Source organism: Balaenoptera physalus, assembly GCF_965194825.1.
Source record: "Balaenoptera physalus genome assembly, chromosome: 1".
Classification (NCBI taxonomy): Eukaryota; Metazoa; Chordata; class Mammalia; order Artiodactyla; family Balaenopteridae; genus Balaenoptera; species Balaenoptera physalus.
Window position 1 is genome coordinate 78,989,446 of NC_138882.1, and position 18,044 is coordinate 79,007,489.

An 18,044-nucleotide genomic window follows, 5' to 3' on the forward strand; every position below is an offset into this window, starting at 1 on the left:
TGTATGTGTCCCTAGGTTTAAAGTGGATCTCTTGTAGAAAGCATATATATGGGCCTTGTTTTTGTATCTATTCAGCCAGGCTGTGTCTTTTGGTTGGGGCATTTAAACCACTTACATTCAAGGTTATTATTGATATGTATATTACTATTATCATTTTCTTAATTGTTTTGGGTTTGTTTTTGTGGGTCTTTTTCTTTTCTTGTGTTTCCCACTTAGAGAAGTTTCTTTAGCATTTGTTTTAAAGCTGGTTTGGTGGTGCTGAATTCTCTTAACTTTTGTTTGTCTGAAAAGCTTTTGACTTCTCCATCGAATCTGAATGAGATCCTTGCTGGGTAGAGTCATCTTGGTTGTAAGTTTTTTCTCTTTCATCACTTTAAATATATCCTGCCACTCCCTTCTTGCTTGCAGAGTTTCTGCTGAAAAATCAGCTGATAACCTTATGGGGATTCCTTTGCAGTTATTTTTTGTTTTTCCCTTGCTGCTTTTAATATTTTTTCTTTGAATTTAACTTTTGCTATTTGATTAATATGTGTCTTGGTGTGTTTTTCCTAGGGTTTATCCTGTGTGGGACTCTCTGTGCTTCCTGGGCTTGATTAACTATTTCCTTTCCCAAGTTAGGGAAGTTTTCAACTATAATCTCTGCAAATATTTTCTTAGACCCTTTCTTTTTCTCTTCTTCTTCTGGGACCCCTACTATTAGAATGTTGGTGTGTTTAGTGTTGTCCCAGAGGTCTCTGACATTGTCTTCAATTCTTTTCATTCTTTTTTCTTTATTCTGTCCCTTGGCAGTTATTTCCACCATTTTGTCTTTCAGCTCACTTATTTGTTTTTCTGTGTCAGTTATTCTGTTATTGATTCCTTATAGTGTATTTTTCATTTCAGTTGTTGTGTTGTTCATCTCTGTTTGTTTGTTCTTTCGTTCTTCTAGATCTTTGTTAAACATTTCTTGTATTTTCTCAATCCATGCCTCCATTCTATTTCCGAGATTCTGGATCATCTTTACTATCATTACTCTGAATTCTTTTTCAGGTAGATTGCTTATTTCCTCTTCATTTATTTGGTCTTGTAGGTTTTTACCTTGCTTCTTCATCTGTGATATATTTTTTGCTGTCTCTCTTTTTTTTTTTTTAATGAGTGGGATTGTTTTCCTGTCTTACTGGTTGTTTGGCCTGAGGCTTCCAAAACTGGGGTTTGTAAGCTATTGGGTAGAGCTGGGTCTTCGTGCTGAGATGAGGAACTCCGTGAGACCTCACTCCAATGAATATTCCCTGGAGTCTGAGGTTCTCTATTAGCCTAGTGGTTCGGACTCAGAGCTCCCACCGCAGGAGCTTTGGCTGGACCCTGGGCTCGTGAACCAAGATCCTGCAAGCTTCCTGAGGTGGCAAAAAAAAAAAAAAAAAAAAACAAAGTAAAAAATAAAATTAGACTAGGAAACTAACAGACATGTTAGGAAGAATATAAAAATAAAAATATAGATGAATTGACAACTGGATGGTACATCAGTACCAAAATAGTTAAAAAGAGGAGGAGGGAAAGAAAGAAAAAAAAAGGGGGGAGGGATGGAAAGGCCTTGGCTGTGTGGGGCGGGGCCAATGCTCAGGACCCACAGGGCTGGAAAAGACCCTGGGGGCTGTGGGGGGTGGGGCTTAGGCTCAAGGAACAGAAGAGACCCTGGTGTGACCCCACCCCTGGTCTCAGAGGGCAGGGGACCTCACCTGGGAGCTCAGCAGGTTTCCTGAAACAGAATCAATAGAATATATACATATATAACTAGAATGAGACTTATTATAATGAATTGATTCATATGATTATGGAAGCTGTAAAGTCCCACAGTCTGCTGTCTGCAAGCTGGAGAACCAGGAAAGCTGGTGGTGTAAATTCCAGTCTGAGCCTGAAGACCTGAGAACCAAGAACACTGATGGTGTAAATCCCAGTCCGAGGGCAAAAGACGAATGTCTTAGCTCAAGCAGTCAAGCAGAGAGAGCCAGTTCAACCTTCCTCTACCTTTTTGTTCTATTCAGACCCTCAACAGATTGGGTCATGCCCACTAACAATGGGGAGAGCAATCTACGTTACTCAGTCCACCAATTCAAATGTTAATATCTTCCAGAAACACCCTCACAATACACTCAGAAATAATGTGTAACCAGATATCTGGGCATCCCATGGTGCAGTCAAGTTGACACATAAAGTTAAACATCACAGTGAGTCTTTTTAATTTTAAAGGATGTTTAAATGTATCTCATTGTAGTTTTAATTCAATTTCCCTAATTAATGAAGTTGATCATCTTTTCATTTGCTTAGTTGCCAGCCTTATACCTTCTTCAATGAAGTGTCTATTTAAACTTTTGTCCATTTATTTTATTGGGTTGTTTGGTTTTTCCTATTATTTAGTTTTGAGATCACTGTATTTTCTGGATATAAGTCCTTTGAGAGATACATAGTTTGCAAAAAATTTCTCTCTGTTTGTGGCTTTTCTTTTCATTCTCTTAACAGTGTCTTTTGAAAAGCAGAAGTTCTTAATTTTGGTGAGGTTGGATTTGTCAATTTATTCTTCTGTGGATCGTGATTTTGGTGGTGTGTCTAAGAAATCTTCATCTGCCACAAAATTACAAATATTTGACAAATATTTTCTCTTATGTTTTCTTCTAGAAGTTTTATAATTTTAAGTTTTACCTTTAGGTCATGGTCTATTTTGAATGGATTTTAAAAATATGGTACAATGTATGAATCAAAGTTATTTTTCTATTTTTTCCTTTCCTTTCTCTCTCTCTCTTTTTTTTTATTTTTGGCTGTGTTGGATCTTCATTGCTGCACGCAGGCTTTCTCTAATTGTTGCGAGTGGGAGCTACTCTTCATTGCAGTGCACAGGCTTCTCACTACGGTAGCTTCTCTTGCATCAGAGCATGGGCTCTAGGTGCACGGGCTTCAGTAGTTGCAGCACATGGGCCCTAGAGCATGCAGGCTTCAGTAGTTGTGGTGCATGGGCTCAGAAGTTGTGGCACACGGGCTCAATAGTTGTGGTTTGTGAGCTCTAGAGTGCAGTCTCGGTAGTTGTGGTGCACAGGCTTAGTTGCTCCATAGCATGTGAAATCCCCCTGGACCAGGGATTGAACCCATTTCCCCTGCACTGGCAGGCAGATTCTTAACCACTGCGCCACCAGGGAAGTCCCTCTTTTCTTTTCTTTCTTTCTATTTCTTTTTCTTCCTTCCTTTCTTTATCTTCTTTTTCATATGGATATTCAATTATTCTAAAATCATTTGTGGGAAAGACTGTCCTTTATGCACTTCATTTCTTCTGTGCTTTCATCAAAATCCATTTGTCCATATATGTGTGAGTCTGTTTCTGGACTCTCTATTCTATTCCATTGATCTGTTTGTCTATCTTTAAACCAATACTACACTATTCAACTCTAAATTCATAATTATTATTGGTAGCTCTCCAATTTTGATTTTCTTTTTCATAGTTGTTTTGCCTATTTAGGTTTTTTGCATTTCCATTTTAGAATCAGCTTGTAAATTTCTGTTAAAAATCCTGCTGGTTATGAATAACTATACGACTACAAATTAGACAACTTAGAAGAAATGAATAAATTCCTAGAAACATACAACATACAATGTACATACATACATACACATTCTTTCTTCATCATGAAGAAATAGAAAGTCTGAACAGACAAATAGTGAATAAGGAGATTGAATTAGTAATCAACAATCTCCCAACACATAAACCCCCAGGACCAGATGACTTCACTGGTGAACTCTTCCAAGCATTAAAAGAAGAATTAATATCAATCCTCAATCTCTTCCAAAAAATAGAAGAAGAGAGAATACTTCCAAACTCATTTTACAAAGTCAGTATTACCCTGATACCAAAACCAGACAAGGACACTACAAGAAAAGAAAATTACAGACCAATATCTCTGATGAACATAGATGCAAAATTCCTCAACAAAATTTTAGAAAACGAATTCAACAATACATTAAAAAGATCATACACCATGACCAGGTGGGATTTATCCCTGGAATTCAAGGATGGCTTAACATCTGCAAATCAGTCAGTGTGATACATCACATTAATAGAGTGAAAAGTAAAAATAATATGATCATTTCAGTAGATGAAAAAATATTTGGAAAAATTATCATTAATTCATGATAAAAATTCTCTAAAAAATGGGTATAGAGGGAATGTACCTTAACATTATAGAGGCCATATATGACAAGCCCACAGCTAGTGTCATACTCAACAGTAAAAACATAAGTTCCTCTAAAATCAGGAACAAGACAAGAATGTCCACTCTCACCACTTTTATTCAACATAGTACTAGAAAACTTAATACTAGCCAGAGTATTTAGACAAGAAAAAGAAATAAAGGCATTCCAATTGAAAAGGAAAAAGTAAAGTTCTCTCTGTTTGCAGATGACATAATATATGTAGAAAACCCTAAAGGCTTCACCAAAAAACTCTTAGAAGTAATAAGCAAATTCAGTAAAGATGCAGGGTACAAAACTAATAAACAAAAATCATTTGCACTTATATACACTAATAAACTATCAGAAAGAGAAATTAAGAAAACAATCTCATTTACAATTGAATCAAAAAGAATAAAATATCTAGGAATAAATTTAATGAAGGAGGTGAAATGTCTATACACAAAAACTATAAGACATTGATGAAAGAAAGTGAAGAAGACACAAATTAATGAAAATGTATTCCATGTCCATGAATTAGGAGAATGAATAGTTAAAATGCCCATACCATCCAAAGCAAACAATAGATTCAATGCAATCCCTATGAAAATTCCAATGGCATTTTCACAGAAATAGAAAAAGCAATATAAAATTTATATGAAACCAAAAAACACCCAGAATAGCCAAAGCAATTCTGAGAAAGAAAAGCAAATCTGAAGCATTACAAGTCCTGTTTTCAAACTATATTGCAAAGCTATAGTAATCAAAACAGTCTGATATTGGCATAAAAACAGACACATAGATTAATAGAACAGAATAAAGAGCTTAGAAATAAACTTTATGGCCAATTACTTTGTAACAAAGGAGCCAAGAATGTGCAATGAAGGAAGGATAGTCTCTTCAATAAATTGTATTGGGAAAACTCGATATTCACATGCACAAAAATGAAACTGTACCCCTATTTTACACCATACACAAAAATCAACTCAAAATGGATTAAAATGTAAAACCTGAAACCATAAAACTACTGGAAAGAAGCATAGGCAGTAAGCTCCTTGACAGCAGTCTTGGCAATGATTTCTTGGATTTGACACCAAGAGCAAAGGTAACAAAAGAAAAAAAATTAAAAAGTTGGACTCATCAAACTAAAAAGCTTCTGCACAGTGAAGGAAATCATCAACAAAATGCAAAGATAGCCTAAGGAATTCGAGAAAATATTTGCAAAACACATATATTATAAGGTATTAGTATCGAAAACATGTAAAGAACTTATATGAGTCAATAGCAAAAAACCCCAAACAATCCAATTTAAAAATAGGCAGAGGTACTAACTAGACATTTATCCAAAAATGGCATACAAAAGGCAAACATGTACATGAAAATGTGCTCAACCATATCTTGTATTTTCACAGTAAGAACCTTTGCTGCAAGCAGTTTCATCACAGCAGTTTCGTTGCCCAACTAGTTAGCCATAAGGCAATTTTGCCATAAAAGAAAATAACAGAAACAAATCAGGGCTTCCCTGGTGGTGCAGTGGTTGAGAATCTGTCTGCTAATGCAGGAAACACGGGTTCGAGCCCTGGTCTGGGAAGATCCCACACGCCATGGAGCAATTGGTCCCGTGAGCCACAACTACTGAGCCTGCGCTTCTGGAGCCTGTGATCCGCAACAAGAGAGGCCACAATAGTGAGAGGCCTGTGCACCGCAATGAAGAGTGGCCCCCGCTTGCCGCAACTGGAGAAAGCCCTTGCACAGAAATGAAGACCCAACACAGCCAAAAATAAATAAATAAATAAATAAATTTAAAACAAACAAACAAACAAAAAACCGCAAATGAGTTTAAAAAAAAAATCAAATAAAAGACGGACATAAAAAGGACATAATGAAACATGAAAAATTAATAACAAAACATTTAAAAGATTTTATTGTGAAACAAATGAACCTGTCTATGAAACAGAAACAGACTCACAGACATAGAGAACAGACTTGTGGTTGCCAAAGGGGAGGGGGAGTGGGAGAGGGCTGAACAGGGAGTTCAGGGTTAGCAAATGCAAACTATTATATGTAGAATGGATTAAAAAAAAAAAGGTCCTGCTGTATAGCACAGGGAGCTATATTCAATATCCTGAGATAAACCACATGGAAAAGAATACAAAAATGAATTATATATATATATATTTATATAAAATCATATATATATATATATAAAATTTTTCTGTACAGCAGAAATTAACACAACATTGTAAATCAACTACACTTCAACTAAAAATATTTTATTGTGGAAAATAAAAATACAAAAATATTTGAAAACATTTTAAATATGTGTAGATTCATAATTGTAGCTGTATTCAGGTATATCTTAAAGAGAAGGATGATACTTCTTTTCTCAAGGTCAGTCATTAAGGATTCAGGATCTAATGTTGGATGTTTAAGTTGTTTATAATATAAGAAAGTCTGCTGTAAATCTCTTCAGATTTCCCTAGAAGTAAAATGAACAGATAAGGAATGCTGTTATCTCTTATCAATGCATATAACCTATACAGCTGGTAGGACACATCTGGACTACATTTAAATGTTCCATCACATGCCCAGTCCTCATATTTCACCAAATCATCTAAGCCAGATTCTGTGCCAAATGCAAAATTCTACATCACATTATCCACTATCAAGTAGAAAAAATTTCCACTATTTTCAAGAAACTTATACTCATCAGGAATCTTGTAATTTGGCAGGAGTAGGGAAAGTTTGATTCTTCTGTCGTCTCCAACATCTAATATTGCTTGATACATTTGGTAAAGATGAGATTAGAGAACAAGTGGTTGTATCTAAATCAGGTAAAGAATTGATAATTAATGCTCTTGAAGACTGTTGTGAATTACTAACCATCTCTTTCATATTTGCTATAGCTTGGTAAACTTTTGGTTTTGATGGAGGGAGGGATGACTATGCTCACCAAAGGATTTTTCAATTTTAGTTTTTTCCACAGGTTTTCTCAGGACAGTATAGTAATCATCACAGTGATTATGAAGAACTCGGCTATAGTAGGGTCTACATGTTTGTAATTATTACTTGTTTAATATAATTACAACATTTTATTATATGTATTTAGAGAAATTTATATACTAAATAAAACAAGTGTCTTACAATGTTCAAAAACAAAAAAACCTACTGGGATTTTGAGTGGGATTTTGTTGGATCTATAGATCAATCTGGGGAGAACTAACATCTTAACAATATTGAATCTTCCAACACATCAATAGGCATTCCTTCCCACTTATTGCTAGTTTCCAGTGTCTTTTGTCAGATTTATCCTTAAGCTTTCATCAAATTTATCTGTAAATATTTCATATTTTTGATCCCCTCTCTACTTCAGTTTGAATAGTTTTTATTGTCTTGACGTTCACTGACCCTTTCTTCTGCAGTGCTTATTCTGATATTAAGTCCATCTAATTAAATTTTGTTTCATATATCATAATTTTACACTTTAGAATTTCCAGTTGGTTCTTCGTTGGGATTTTGATTTCTCTCCGGAAACAGGCCATCTTTTCAAAGTTTCAACACATTTTCCTGTAAATTCTTCAAAATATTTACAGCAGTTGTTTTAAAGTCTTTACCTGCTATTTCTCAAACCTGCTCATCTGTGGTTTATTTCTATTGATTTAGCTTTCTTCTGATTATGAATCACATTTTCTTGCTTCTGAACAATTCTCATAATTTTTATTGTATTCAAATAGTTGTATAAAAGAATAATATATTGTTAAGTATAATGCTTTTTTTTTGGTTTTACTTTATTTATTTCCCTAGGAATGCAATCCCTTCCCTCTGCCTGGCATTTTGAGTGAGAAGGTGATCATTAATATTCTCCTTAGAATTAAATTGAGCTGGGATAGTGTCATAGCTTTAATTAGATTGAGTTCACTTACAATTAGCCTAACCCCCAACCTCCTTCACCACCACTGCCTTTCAGATCTTATTAATATTTGAAGTGGGAAGGGGTTGGGCTGTAGTTTCATTATTTTTGGTTCACTTTTATATTAAAACTCCAACTACATGTGTCATACAATCTGCCTCTGTTTTCCAGGTCCTTCTCAGTGCCACTTTCTCAGCAAAATTCTGGAGGGCATGGGAAATGTTGGACAAAAAGAATTTGTTTTTGCACTGGAGGCTTTTCCAGATTCCAGCTTGTCCTGCCAGCCCACAGAGTCACCTAAGTTTTATCTAATTTGCCTGTCTTCTCAAAGTTTCTGTCTGTGGCAGACTCTCTCTTCTATTGGTCTGTACCCCAGACCGGCCTCCTGCCCCAGATCTCAAGCTATTTGCCTCTTTGCTCATCTACAAAGGGCACATCAAGAGAAGAAGTCTCAAAAGCTAGTATCTTCTTGATAAAAAAAAAATACACTATTGTGTGGCAGGTTAAGGCTGAAAGACAGAGATAAGACACTGGTTCAAGCTTAAGAGAATATAAGTCCTTGAATAAGATACCAATATAGGAGTTCTTGTCTATGGCCATACCACCCTGAATGTGCCCTATCTCATCCAATAAAGGAGTTCTAAAGACATACACATGAGACCAAACAAGAGTTTTAAATGCAAGAGAAGAAGAAACATTTTTTCAGAGAATGAAGAAGGGAAAAAGAGGATACAAAGTCAGGTTTCCAGCAGCTCTTGGCAACTTCATAGTCTTTCTTCCTTCTCTGTACAACTAATACAAGATAGATGTGTTTTTGCAAATGTATTAATTATATATTTCAGGAAGATATGCTTGCTAAAACTGTGACAGTAATATGGTTTTATCTTGTGAAAGGAAATAATAAAATTAGGAAATTTTATTTTTATTTTAATTCTTCTTTGGTCTCAGCTTCCCAGTTCACTATATCTACATAAAGGCACTCAACTATTCAATATTGAATAAGTATATATGGAGAATTATGAGCAGGATTTTTCTATGAATGACTCCAGTTGCTCAGGACCCCTGGAAATGAGCTAGCTGGCTGAGGGAAAGGCTGCATAAAATCTTACTTCCCCAGGTCTCAGGACCTATCTCCCCAGTTTTCCTAGCACTCCCCAAAACATCTGGGTCCAAGTTCAAACTGCTTGGCATCTGGTCCCAAATATTTACTCACATTACCACTCTCCAACACACCCCACACAGACAAGGCCCTTGTTATACTTCTAACAGGGATTGGCTAGGAGCATAACTAGAGAAGTATCCTAGAAGTATACTAGAGAACAGTCCTGTGTTACATCTAGCTCAATCATAACATAATTATACAAATTATACATTATATACATTATTTATGTATATACATATATACATTACAATGTATAATATAATTTATATATTTATATATAACTATATATTATCTGATAATATACATTATATTACTATTACATATAATATAATTATTATACAGTATAAATAATTTTACAGTTATATACAATTATACAATTATATAATAGAATTATACATAATTATTATTACATGCAACTATAATTATATAATATTAACTGCTACCACTTATTAAGCTCCTATAGTGTTAACACATTCTTCCTATTCATAATCCCTACCACCTTTCTCCTAATAATGTTAACTTACTCTTCAGACCTGACTCAGCTTGGTTGTCGGTTCCTTCAGGAAACCTTCCCTACACTGTCCTAGTCTGGGTTAGAAGTCCCCGCTGCCCTCTCAGTTCCCGTTATTTTCCCTTCGGCAACACTCATCGCACTATATTGCCTGTTCATATTGATCTCCCCAACAAGGATATGAGCTCCATGAGAGGAGGGTGATCAATTGTTTTGTTGCTCTTTATATTGCCAGTGCCCAGAAGAGTGTCTGGCACATAGTAGGCATTCAATAAATATTTGTTGAAGAAATAATTAATTATACAATAGACAAAAAAAAAAAAAAACTAGCATGTCCTTCATCAGCTAACTCACTTCCTTTCTTCAATGTGTTCTATAAAAAGGGGCATGAAAACAGAAGTGAGACTGATTCTCTGCAGGAAGAGAGCCATACTTTTGCACAGAAGTTTATACTCTGGAAGAAGATGGCTCTTCACCACCCATGGATTTTGCTCCTTTGCCTACAAACCTGTGAGTTCTGACCCTTGCTGATCCCCTCCTAATTTTCTGTTGTTTTAGAAATTTCCCTTAAGGAAGACATTGAAATGCCCTTTTGATCTGCTTTAACAGAAACACACTGGGTCTCAAAAAGGATCCAACTGACTGGGGAGAGACCTAAGATCCAAACCTAACTGTTTTTCAGCTTTAGAGTTTATATTTCTGAATTTTATTTGTATTCAGTCTCTAAAGATCTGAGACAAACCCTTCTACTCAGAAGAGTCAGCACATGGTATACCTGCCCAGAAAACCAACAGAGGAATAGATAATCCAAAACCTTCAAAAACTTAAAAGCAATTTGTTTTTGGTGTTAGAATGTGTTATATAGATTTTAACAGAGATAGACCCTTCTCAATTATTTCATTGCTCCAGCAGATTAGAGAGATGCATGACTATAATTATCATTGTAAAAACTTCATCTCTATAAGCCCCCTTTATTTTCAAAGCAAATTCAGAGCTATTACTCTGCTTCTGTCCTCCAAAAACCCTAAAATAAATGGAGAAGAGATTATTATCCCTGTTTTACAAATAAGTTAGTTCTCAAAAAAGAAACAGAGACGTTGAACTGAAAATTCTGTTTTTCTTACTTATGGCTTAACAGTAAAGTATAAAGGTCAAATGAATATTGGTTGTTGTTAGTACAAAGAAAACTATGTAACAACATAGTTCTAGGAGTGTTTTGTCATTGCATATATTATCTCATTGAATCCTAACAATTGCCTTATTTACGTAAAAACTGACTATATTTGGCATTTCTAAATCTACTTATAGTGTCTCTTACCAGCTTTGGAAATGCACTAGCAAATTCCTGGCATGGGTTAGAACACAGAGAATCTAGTGGGTTAGGATTTCTTCAAAGGTAGTATCCATGCACCTTGGTCTCTCTGGTTCTTTAACCATTTAAAGCTGTGGCTCATTTAATGTGAGCTTCATAGAGATGGTATCCATTGGGCAGGCCAAGTTTTTAGAGCCTATGTTAGTCATCCTGACATACAAGTAAAAAATGCAAGTAGATGGGGAAAAAAGTTGGATAGAACCTAAGTGTAAATCTAGGGATGTCCCCAATCTTCCAAAGAAGGGCTGGACAGGGTGGTACTTGATACCACTTAACTTGGAAAGCATTTTACAATTTTTATGCCCACATTCTTATGTGATACCTACTAAAATCATTTAAATAAGCAAGATAGATATTATTAATTCCATTATGCAAAAAAAGTGTAATCTAAGATTCAAGTCAAACAATTCACCTGAAATTTCACAACCTGAAATTGGTAGAGCTGGAAATGGACGTTTGTTCTGTTAACCCCAGGGCTATAGTTCTTTCTGCTCCACACTTTTCTGACCTCTTCACTCATTCAGTTTCTGCGTCCTTGATACTCTTCAAAGGGCAATACATGCTATGATGAAAGGCAGCTCTAAGATACACTTGCCTCATCTACTGAAACTGAAATCGAAGTTGTCAAATCAGCTAGCAGTGAATCATTCATCCATTAGCTTTAGGACTTTGGGAAAGTTATATAAACTCCACCTGTTGTCGGGAAGGGGAATATTTCCCCTCTTCCCCCTCTTGAGTGCTTGTGGCTGGACTAATAATAAAATTGACACAAGACAGATTATAGGAGAAAAGAGACAAATTTTAATTTGTGCACACAGAAGTCTCTTAGAAATTAGACCTAACAAGTGGCCAACACAAACAGCTTTTATACTTTTTAGACAAAGAAAAAATAAACTTGTGAAGAATCAACAGGACAAAGAAACTTAGGCTTTGGGTGCTCAATCAGTGAAGAATGTAAATAGAGTTTGGGCTTGGAGTCGTAAATTAAAGTAACAAGGTTTGTTTATACAAGCTTCTTGCCCCAAATTCCCTGTCTCTGGCGATAAGGATGTCCTTGTACCTCCAGATATAGGGAGTGCACCTTCCACGTGGGATATTTATTTTCTGCTTTCAGGGGGATAGAGAAGAGTCAGAGTTTCCCTCTTGCATTGGCTGCTTCTTAAGGAACTTCAATTCAAAATAATCAACATAGGGAGTTCCCTGGTGGCCTAATGGTTAGAATTACGGGCTTTCACTGCCATGGCCCAGGTTCAGTCCCTGGTAGGGGAACTGAGATCCCTGCAAGTGGCACAGCCAAAAAGCAATAATAATAATCAATATGCCATTGTGGCATATTTGGGAGCAGCCCATCCTGGGCCCCAAAAATGTTATTTAGACTTCAAAATGGGAGAACTATTAGTACAATAGGATTGTTTTGAGAACCAAAATGATAATCCATGTACAACACTTGGCACAGTATCTGAATGTAGTAGGTGCTTAACAAATATTAGCTAATGCTGTTGTTTTTCACACTTGCTTTTCACATGGTTTGAGGAGGAGCCAGGGCTTTCTTCCACTGAGATCCTGGGTGAGACTCCTCTGTTTAGGATGATCCAAGGAACATGGGCAAATGAAAAGATGGTGGGAATTTGAGCTTAGGTGTGGGCTTTTGGGGTTCCATGAGAGAAAACCAGGGATGAAATATTCATTCTGTCAGGGATCCATAAATGAGAGATGGGGACTTGTTTTTATAGCAGTAAAACTAAAAGTACTTTCAGGTACAATTTGCCTTTGCTGAATGGATCTCTTTACCTTTTAAAGTTTATTCCACCAACATTTCCTGAGTCAAAAATATACCTGAAATCCCTCCTGCTGCTATTCCTGACAAAGTTGGTCCCTTATATTTAGCACTGGGCTTAGACATCAACACTGACTTTACTTACTTCCCTGGAATTCAGAGCAGTGGAAGCAGCTGAAATGCAGTGGGAAAAGGGGGTTGGAAATCCCATTTTCCCTTGAAATCACTGAAATAAGAGGAGTCTGAATGTGCAAAGCTCATGACCATTCCATGTTGGAAAAGTTTTCTCTAAGAACCAAGACTCACAGTCTTATGCTCTGTAATCTCAGCTTCCTCATCGTGACCTGTGAACACTGTGACTCTGACTGTCCCTCCAAGTATTCTACTAGCCACCTACCCTTTGGGGTAGAAAACAAGAATCTACCACTTTTGCTTCATGCCCCTCTATGAGTTCTTTCTCATACTCCTTTAATTCTTCCTTTTCTCCACACCTTTCTCACTTCTCTTTCTTCAGCCCCTCCACTTGCTCCCTTCTCCTCTCTCCTGTCAATAATAGTAATAATTAACCATTTATGAAGCAATCATTACATGTCTGGCATTACTCTAAGTAGCGTACGTTTGTTATTTTGTCTAATCCTCACAACACCTTATGAGATGGATACTATTAATATCCCAATTTACAGATGAAGACATTGACACAGAAAATCAGAAGTCATTTAACCAAAAAGTGGGGGATGTATGATTTGAACTCCAGTGTCTTTAGGCTTAACCACTGAGCAGTGCTGCCTTCACCCACTTTGATGCTGAAGTAGAATTGTCCCTGAGATTGATGGTTATCCCACTTTGGGATTTATCATGAATTGTGATTTATTCCCAACAAGAAAGGATTATTCAGCAGAGGCTGGGCCTATCTCTATACCTACCTACAGAGGAGGATGGGGGTTAGAGGCCAGGCCTTTGCCAATAACAGAGGTTTAGGCAGGCCAGCAAGGCAGAATATCCAAGGAAATGACCATATCCAGACATGGTTCAGGTATCATTCACATGAACATGGTTATGTGTTGACTTGAATTTGCTTTTTCACAACAAACAAGGGTCCAGTATCAACAAGGTCTTGATGCCTTATTGAACGTAGAGCACAGTCATGGTGTGTTCCAGCAGGTGATACTTAAAAGTACAAGAGAAGTGAATGGGCCCCTCTGGATATCTGTTCCTGGATAAGTAGGCCCCAAACATCATGCTGGGGGTTAGAGACAGGACTTCATGCCTGGAGAAGGGTCTTGGCAAGAGTCAACTTGCCACTAGTCCCAAGTCCTAATAAAGAGGGGCCTTCAAGATAAAGACAAAGCCTCTGTTCTAGAAAGCGATTTGAGCAGACTACTACCATAGACACTCAGAAAGGGCTTAAAAGCAAAAGCCCAAACTAACACACCATTGTAAAGCAATTATACTCCAATAAAGTTTTTAAAAATAAAAACTACTATGTAGGGGCTTCCCTGGTGGCGCAGTGGTTGAGAGTCTGCCTGCCAATGCAGGGGACACGGGTTCGAGCCCTGGTCTGGGAAGATCCCACATGCCGCGGAGCAACTAGGCCCGTGAGCCACAACTGCTGAGCCTGCGCGTCTGGAGTCTGTGCTCCGCAACAAGAGAGGCCGCGATAGTGAGAGGCCCGCGCACCATGATGAAGAGTGGCCCCCGCTTGCCACAACTAGAGAAAGCCCTCGCACAGAAACAAAGAATAAATAAATAATTTAAAAAAAAAAACAAAAAAAACAAAAAAAAAACTACTATGTATACAACAGACAAGCAAAAGGGTGTATTGTATAGCACAGGGAAATATAGCCATTATTTTCTAATAATTTTAAATGGAGTATAATCGATAAAAATATTGAAAAAATAAATAAAGCAAATCATTGTAAAGATTCAATGATACAGAGCTTAGCACAAATGTCTGGCACATAGTAAGTGCTCAATAAATATTGGCTATTGTTCAAAAAAAAAAAAAAAAGCAAAAACCCAGTTATAGACAAGAAAAAATATATTAAGTATGGGGAAAACTAGGTGTCAGGACATTAGCTTAACAATCCAGTCTCCAAGTAGAGGCTCGAAGCTGCATCCTTGTGACAACACGGGACTCCAGTAGTGACCCACCACACCAACCCAATCCACAAAGCAGCCCTAGAGATCAATACGGTGACCCACAAAGCAGCCAGAGTGCCTTCACAACAGGACCCCAAAAGTCAGTGCTAGGCCACTTGGGCTACTCAAGTATTTCCTAAATCAAACCTTTCTTCTCTTGAACCTAAGAGAAGGATGAATCTGTAAGTTTGGGGGTATCTAAACTCATCTATGTGGAAGTTGGAAAAGAAGGAGTTGTGAACAATCAATTGGGGGGCTGATGTTAGTAGAGGTATGTACCCGCATTTCCTTTGTTATACTCGACTTTTGATTATATGCTTATAGTGCCGAGTAGTGATAAAACAATGGGTGGCCAGGACCCCATCTCTGTTTTGAGAATCTGTGTGTGTGTGTGTGTGTGTGTGTGTGTGTGTGTGTGTGTGTGTGTGTGTGTTTTGCAGAAGTGGATTCAAGTCAACCCAAATGTCAATAAAGATAATATAAAGTAAAAAAAAAAAAAAAAATCCAGCAGAAAATAACATACTATTGATGGGGGTAGTAGGTTCCTTTTATTTAAAACCTCATAACCAAGGACTTTCCATCCTCATGCAGAATGACACAAAACTTCTGGCTGCTAACACTTTGTTTCCTCTTTGCTACTTCCCTTCACTCAGAATAACTGCTTACAACCACCTCTTTTCTGGGTGCCATTGGGTGGTGCTACGTCTGGTCACCCTTCCAGGCCTGCAATATTCAAGGAGACAGTGAATGGGAGAAGAGGAGGGGAAGGTTAGCTGGAGTCAAAAAAAGGACAAGAAATACTGACTTGAAGAATCCTAAAGAAGTGAGGGGGTTTGGGTCACTATTAAGCAAAAATCTACCCTTTCTTATTTCCACTCCCATGAATAGCTTCATGTTGGCCTTCTCTAACATCTCCCCAATACTGCAGCTCTTCTTTTGGAACACATAAGAGTTGTCTGGGGGTATTATCTTAATCTCTGTAATAGTACTTTCGTTTTACATAACAAACGCACATGGTGCCTAGTATATGCCAGGTACTTTTCCAATAGGTTTACAAATATTAACTTTAACTCTCATAACGCTTCTATGAAGTAAGTGCTGCTATTAGTCTACTGGCTTCATTTAGAAGCTGATAAAACTGAGACACAGAGAGGTGGTTAAGTTTCCCAAGGTCTCATGGCTAGAACCTGGCAGAAGCAGGATTCAAGCTCAGGCAGTCTGGATCTTCATCACTAAGTCATGGTGCCTGACACGGGGGCAGAAAGAGGGTGCTCCTCATGGCAAGACTCCCTTTGGGGTGTCTAGATTCTTCTCTGTTGATATATACACCTGAGAGCACTCTAGTGTCATTTTTTTTTAATTGTATTTTATTTTTTTATACAGCAGGTTCTTATTAGTCAGCAATTTTATACACATCAGTGTATACATGTCAATCCCAATCGCCCAATTCAGCACACCACCATCCCCACACCCCCGCGGCTTTCCCGCCTTGGTGTCCATACGTTTGTTCTCTACATCTGTGTCTCAACTTCTGCCCTGTGAACCGGTTCATCTGCACCATTTTTCTAGGTTCCATATACATGCATTAATATACGATATTTGTTTTTCTCTTTCTGACTTACTTCACTCTGTATGACAGTCTCTAGATCCACCCACGTCTCAACAAATGACTCAATTTCGTTCCCTTTTATGGCTGAGTAATATTCCATTGTATATATGTACCACATCTTCTTTATCCATGCATTTGTCGATGGGCATTTAGGTTGCTTCCATGACCTGGCTATTGTAAATAGTGCTGCAATGAACATTCGGGTGCATGTGTCTTTTTGAATTATGGTTTTCTCAGGGTACATGCTCAGTACTGGGATTGCTGGGTCATATAGTAATTCTATTTTTAGTTCTTTAAGGAAACTCCATACTGTTCTCCATAGTGGCTGTATCAATCTACATTCCCACCAACAGTGCAAGAGAGTTCCCTTTTCTCCACACCCTCTCCAGCATTTGTTGTTTGTAGATTTTCTGATGATGCCCATTCTAACAGGAGTGAGGTGATACCTCATTGTAGTTTTGATTTGCCTTTCTCTAATAATTAGTGATGTTGAGCAGCTTTTCATGTGCTTCTTGGCCATCTGTATCTCTTCTTTGGAGAAATGACTATTTAGGTCTTCTGCCTATTTTTGTTTTTGTTTTGTTTTGTTTTGTTTGTTTGTTAATTTTTATTTATTTATTTATTTGTGGCTGTGTTGGGTCTTCGTTTCTGTGCGAGGGCTTTCCCTAGTTGTGGCAAGTGGGGGCCACTCTTCATCGCGGTGCACGGGCCTCTCATTATCGCGGCCTCTCTTGTTGCGGAGGACAGGCTCCAGACGCACAGGCTGAGTAATTGTGGCTCACGGGCCTAGTTGCTCCGTGGCATGTGGGATCTTCCCAGACCAGGTCTCAAACCCATGTCCCCTGCATTGGCAGGCAGATTCTCAACCACTGCATCACCAGGGAAGCCCCTTCTGCCCATTTTTGGATTGGGTTGTTTGTTTCTTTAATATTGAGCTGCATGAGCTGTTTATATATTTTGGAGATTAATCCTTTGTCCATTGATTCGTTTGCAAATATTTTCTCCCATTCTGAGGGTTGTCTTTTCTTCTTGTTTATGGTTTCCTTTGCTGTGCAAAAGCTTTTAAGTTTCATTAGGTCCCATTTGTTTATTGTTGTTTTTATTTCCATTACTCTAGGAGGTGGATCCAAAAAATCTTGCTGTGATTTATGTCAAAGAGTGTTCTTTCTATGTTTTTCTCTAAGAGTTTTATAGTGTCTGGTCTTACATTTAGGTCTCTAATCCATTTTGAGTTTATTTTTGTGTATGGTGTTAGGGAGTATTCTAATTTCATTCTTTTACATGTAGCTGTCCAGTTTTCCCGGCACCACTTATTGAAGTGACTGTCCTTTCTCCATTGTATATCCTTGCCTCCTTTGTAATAGATTAGTTGA

General features: G+C 37.4%; 1 protein-coding gene and 1 long non-coding RNA gene across 3 annotated transcripts in view; one reads left to right on the top strand and one right to left on the bottom strand.

Annotated features, from left to right (window-relative positions):
* LOC309639868 overlaps nt 1-18,044 on the bottom strand; it is a 423,467-nt gene that overhangs the window by 294,820 nt on the left and 110,603 nt on the right. The window lies entirely within an intron of this gene.
* The window catches only part of CD84 (CD84 molecule), a 62,720-nt gene continuing 46,422 nt past the window's right edge, over nt 1,747-18,044 (top strand). For both annotated transcript variants that reach the window (XM_082477298.1, XM_082477299.1), the window contains exon 1: nt 1,747-10,284. In XM_082477298.1, the coding sequence (XP_082333424.1) occupies nt 10,239-10,284 (46 nt within the window). In that variant the 5' untranslated portion in view covers nt 1,747-10,238. The remainder of the gene's footprint in view (nt 10,285-18,044) is intronic.